Below are 5575 nucleotides of genomic sequence, written 5' to 3'. Positions count from 1 at the left end.
TTATTTTATCTTATCTTAATAACAGCATACTGACAATCTCACTGTGTTCCTGGATGTGTGAGATTTGTGTGCAAAATGTTTATTAGCTGGATTTACTGTACTTACTTTTATCATTAAATCGTCATTACAGCCCATTGTTGTCTCCTTCCCGCCTCTTGTTCCTCCCCTAAAAGACCACAGAGATGCTGTGATGACCACGGTGGGAGTGACCACCATCTCTCGGGATGGCTGTTAGACTAATGAAATTATTTAAAAAAAAACAAAAACAAAACAAAACATAAAGGGTCGGTCATTCAGTTGCCCGGCCCTCTTCCAGTTTGAAGCAGTGGTATTATTACCACAACAGATTTGGTGACATTTCCAGACAGCAGTGGGTGGACGGGGATACACATCATCTGTGCAGACCTCTCATTGACTTTGGATTCTCACAGGTGTTGCAGTCATGTTGCTCACTGGTTTCCTCTTCCTACTCTTCCTCACAGGTAAGCTTGGAAGGTCTTCAGCATGATGCATGAAAGTGTATCCTGAGAAAGGATAAACTTGTTTTCCTGGCTTGTTAATTGAATTTAATCTTCTTCATCAACTTTAAGGTTTAAGTGAAAAGCTATGCTGACTTTCACAGTTGCTCTGCTATGTGTCTGCTGGGTGTTTATAGTTAAGGAATTAACCAGACGTCACCACAATTACTTCAGTCTGAAGTAAAATGTTTCCTGTTGACAAATGTGAATTTCCATTTCCATTTCTTTTTTAAGACATTTTCAAAAAGATAGCTTATTATAGCAATTAAACCGTTTCCTGGGAGGACTTGTGCTTATATAATTAAGTTTTTAAATCCAGAAGGGGAGCTGAAAATTGTGCTGCACACATTTTGGCAACAAATAGCAGATGGATCTCAGACAGAGAGCATCATTTAAACTTAAATGACTGCAATAATACTCACATTTAAAAATGATGAGATAAAACCATGCAGCCCTGCCAACACCCATCTCATAATGGCCTTTCAGTGACCACAATCACTGGATAATGCTGAGACTAATGTTTGTCATTTCTTCTAAATTATAAGTAATTAAGAGCACATTCAGTAGATCAGATGTCCAGACAAACATAAGAGCTCTGAAGTTCTTATCTAGAAGAAAAGTTATTAGTGTTAAGAGCCCATTTCCTGATTTCTTTACTTTTTTAAGAGTCATTTCTCTCATGGAGAATGTGTCCTGATGTGTTTGCTGTAGATGGGGTGTACCCTGAGCGTAACTGCAGTTATCAGGATGTTTTAAACCACCTGAAGCTGACCAAAAACAATGAGCTGTACTCTATGACCCGGCCTGTTAAAAACTACAAACGCCCCACACGGGTATTCCTGGAAGTACTGCTCTACGCTATTCTAGATGTGGTAAGTGGTTAAAGCTTTATTAGTCAAATGTTCAAATGATAATTATTATGTCCTTTGATTATATTGGTCTCATTTGTCAAAACAGAGTTTTACTTTAATTGGTTGCCAAATTCATGTAGCTAACTGCCATAACTCTTGAGCATATTGGGCAACTGCAACCAAAGTTTAAATGACACATGATGGTGTTTCAATTATAATACCCTACTAAGGCAGACAGCAGTAACTAACAATGAAATTTAGAGAAAAAGGTTTAAAATATTCCAGCTGGCCAGGCAAACTGTGTAAAATGTAGAGCTATTTTGGGCTCATTATTTTACCCCGCAAAAAACACTGGTATAGTTGTAATACCTAAAAAAAATGCTTTGTGTTCTTTCAGCTTTCTTTATTTTGATATTTTAAACTAACTAATTCTTTCTGAGGGAGTAGATCTATACCTCTATCATGTCTGTGCATTAAATATGAAGCTAGAGCTAAGAGGGGATTAGCTTAGTATAGCATAAAGACTGGCACTAGGAGGAAACAGCAAGCCTGGCTTATGTCAAAGTACAAAAATCCCACAACTAGCATCTCTAAAACTGACTACTTAACTTGATGTATATCATTTGTTTAATCCATGAAAAACAATAATTTGTGGGTTTACAAATTTACTAACTGACCTTTATTTTGCCTAATTTACCATTAGCTAGTGTTCAAATTCATCCACGGTTTAATACATATAAATATGAGATTTAAAGGTAGCATAAAGACAACAAATCACATGATTTTAACTAGACTCAAAAGCTGTGATGGCCTTTACTGCTAATCTTAGTTTGGCTAGTTAGCTGGACTCTCTTAGTGGGCCTAGCTTCTCAAAATTTGGATTTAGGTAGGTGCATGTTTACAACAAACTCAATTACCAATGATTTATTAAAATTGATAGTTTTTTGTTTTTTAGGGACAGATATAGGGAACAAAAGTAATACATTAGCTTCATGGCTAGCCGTGGCTATCTCACGAGCTGGCTTAAACTTAGTATTGCTCTCTTGTGTTAACTGTCTGGTTGTCTCTCTGTGACAAAGTGAAGTAAGTCTGACTGATACGTACAGATTTATTTTAGGTCTTATTGTGTTTATCGTAATGCAGATCCAGATTCAAACTTTCTAATCTATTAATTCAGAGGATTGTGCATTCTGTGCGGAGGTATCTCTTGCTCTGGCTGGAAATATTTTCACACATATTTCTTTGTTTACAGGTTGAGAAAGACCAGAAATTCATTCCTTATGTTTGGACCGTCATCGTAAGTTCTGTCAGTCGATGATGAAGACTGCACTTTTTGTCAATTATTTGGTCACCTCCTTGTTGGGAAATGTTTTTCCTTTAAATGGTATATTTACTTGTCCCCCTGTTTTCTGTTTATGTTCCTGTTTTCGACCCCTTGTTTTCCTCTGTAGAGGTGGCACAATGAATACATTTCCTGGGATCCAAAACAGTTTTGTGGAATTGATAATATTTCTCTTCCTACTGAAGTTTTGTGGAAGCCAGATCTCACTATTGAAGAAATGTAAGTGTGATGTACACACACACACACACACACACACACACACACACACACACAGTGATATTTTAAAACTGACAAATAATTAAGACCAGATAATTCTGGATCTCAGATTCTTATTTAAGAAGGCCTTGATGTTTTTGCCATTCAAATACACTCATGACAATAATGCACCAATAGACATTTATTAAAATTTATTTATTAATGTTAACATAAAATTCAGTGTTTCAGTCCACACAGTCAGGTATACATTATTTTGAATTTGGGAAAAATAGAGCACTGGTCTTGGGTGGATATCGGTGCATCTCTAGTTTTGAAAGCATCCTGAATCAATTGCCATCATGTGTGTGTCTGTGATCACATGTCTCTGTGTGTTCTCATACAGGACAGAGAAGGACAAAGCCCCTCCGAGTCCGTATCTCACCATCAATGATAAAGGTGATGTTGAAGTCCAGAATGACCAGGTGCTGGTCAGCACCTGCAGGATGCACATTCATAAATTCCCCTTCGACATACAGAGCTGCAACCTCTCCTTCAAGTCTGTCATACACACCGGTGAGAGCGTAATGAGTTGTGTTTATAATCATGTTTGTGTTTGTAAGAGTTTATTGTGACATGAATGCAAATGTGATGCATTCTGATGCATAAAAGAACTGGGGTTAAATGGTGTAATCCTTATTCTAACATGATGCGGACTCTCCTGGGGCTTGGCTATTAATCAAACGTACACCGGCTCACTGTCTCCATCACACGCCACCAGATTCCACCACATATCATCCGTTCCCTCCTTCTCTTATCTCACCTAAAACAACCGTACAGTTCTTTTATCTCCCACCTCAGCCAAGGACATTCGGCTCCAGGCAAGCGACAACTCTTCAGAGGCCACAGAGTGGTCTCGTGAGGTGATGCGGACCCAGTACGAATGGCTGTTCATCAACATGACAGTTACCGCCAACAACGCCAGCAATTTGATTAGTCAAGACGTCATCATTTACACTGTACGTATAAGTAAATACAGATGCACACAGGTAGAAAGTAACTGGCAAGTTCAGCGATGCTTGTGACAAAACGAGAAACTTCCCGCATTTAAGGCCATTTGAGCAATTGTCTGAGAAAATATGCACATTTGAAAAGTTGCCATTTGGGTATTACTTCCAATTCATTTATCCTATCAAAATGTCCTATTCAGATGAAATTGTGTGTGTGGGGGGGGGATAAGTTTGGAAACATCCACCACCTGATCCTTTAACACCATTTCACAGATCAACATGAGGAGGCGGTCTCTCCTCTACATCGTCAACTTCTTGCTGCCCGTCCTGTTCTTCTTGTGTCTGGACTTGGCCTCCTTTCTGATCTCAGACACCGGGGGCGAGAAGCTCAGCTTCAAGGTCACTGTGCTGCTGGCTGTCACGGTGTTACAACTTATTCTGAATGAAATTCTGCCGGCCTCGTCAAACAGGATTCCACTTATAGGTAAAGAAGCTCTTGCCTTTATTGGACTGCACTTCATATGAGCAGGAACAGCACATATACTGACTCAACGAGCAGTTATTTGTCCACATTAATGATGCTGTCTACTCCCCCCAGCTGTCTACTGCATTGGGATTTTTGCTCTGATGCTGCTGAGCCTCCTGGAGACGATTTTGGTGATGCATCTGATGGAGAAAGACTCTGCATGCCAAGATAACGAGGCAGACGGAGGCCGAAGCCTGAGTGAGGACTGTAACAAACAGGGCAATGCCAACTTCCACAACCGTCACGGAGGTGAGACCAGGAGCCAGTTGCAGCAGCTGCTCGTAAGGTCAAAATAGTGGCCTTAGTAATTACTAGTCCTTATATACAGATTAGTTCTTACACAAAATATTTTTTACTCCTAATAACTGCCATGTGTAACTGTTGTAGAGCTGACTAAAGCAACTATAAATATATGACTTGCTTACTGTTAGGTTGAAGTGTATAATAGGTATCTAAGATGGAGCATGGTTGAAAACCTGTTTAATAATGATGTAAACTGGGAAGAATTTAATTTTTTAAATTATCATGCCAATAACTTTAGACTAAATAGCCGAACATCAGTAGGAAGGATTTTACACACAAACTTGTGTGGAAATGTCAAAGATGCTGCTCTGCTATTTCTTTTACTGTTACTGTGATATCTTTCACTTATTCTTCTAAATAAAACATACTTGTTAATGGTTAATTATCTTGAATCTGAATGTGGTAAAAACTGTCCTTTCAGAGCTGCACAAATGGACTCAGTGTGCCTGTATTTATGATGATGCGTCTGCTGGTGAAACTCCATCTGAACTGCTGCCTGTGGCCGGACAGGTTAGAATTGGGTTGCACTTTAATTCTCACCGCACTAGTAATTGTTATATTGTTATTATATATTATAATATATATTACTACCACTTTTGCAGGGCAACAGCAGCAAACTGACGGAGGAGCACCATGCCTTGGAGAAGCTCTCAGATGAGCTGAGGGAGATGGAGAAAACACTTACACTTCTCCTCAGCAACAGGAAGGAAGAGGAGAAGCCCGGCTACTGGACCAGAGTGGCTAACAGAGTCAACAGAGTTTTCTTCATTTTCTATATAACAGTGGTCAGTCTGTTTTTAACTTTTGTCTTTTTAGAATGGAACAATGCATAG

The 5575-nt window shown here is 39.1% G+C and overlaps 1 protein-coding gene across 1 annotated transcript; it reads left to right on the top strand.

Annotated features, from left to right (window-relative positions):
- Positions 1-442: 442 nt before the first annotated feature.
- On the top strand, positions 443-5575 carry LOC139303765 (5-hydroxytryptamine receptor 3A-like). Its single transcript, XM_070927599.1, has 10 exons — positions 443-482; positions 1230-1390; positions 2622-2666; positions 2821-2930; positions 3310-3479; positions 3765-3922; positions 4187-4397; positions 4512-4688; positions 5164-5252; positions 5345-5575. Exons 1-10 carry the CDS (start codon positions 443-445, stop codon positions 5573-5575), a joined length of 1392 nt encoding a protein of 463 aa, XP_070783700.1.

This window comes from Enoplosus armatus, chromosome 20 (genome assembly GCF_043641665.1).
Source record: "Enoplosus armatus isolate fEnoArm2 chromosome 20, fEnoArm2.hap1, whole genome shotgun sequence".
Classification (NCBI taxonomy): Eukaryota; Metazoa; Chordata; class Actinopteri; order Centrarchiformes; family Enoplosidae; genus Enoplosus; species Enoplosus armatus.
The sequence above is the reverse complement of the archived record's forward strand: the minus strand, read 5'-3'. Positions and strand labels throughout refer to the sequence as shown.

Bases quoted from the DNA above. Each gene is read 5' to 3' on its own strand.
- LOC139303765 (XM_070927599.1), top strand. From the start codon at position 443: ATGTTGCTCACTGGTTTCCTCTTCCTACTCTTCCTCACAG. The intron at 3,480-3,764 runs GTGAGAGCGTAA...CTCCCACCTCAG, and splicing joins CAAGTCTGTCATACACACCG to CCAAGGACATTCGGCTCCAG. The intron at 4,689-5,163 runs GTGAGACCAGGA...CTGTCCTTTCAG, and splicing joins CTTCCACAACCGTCACGGAG to AGCTGCACAAATGGACTCAG.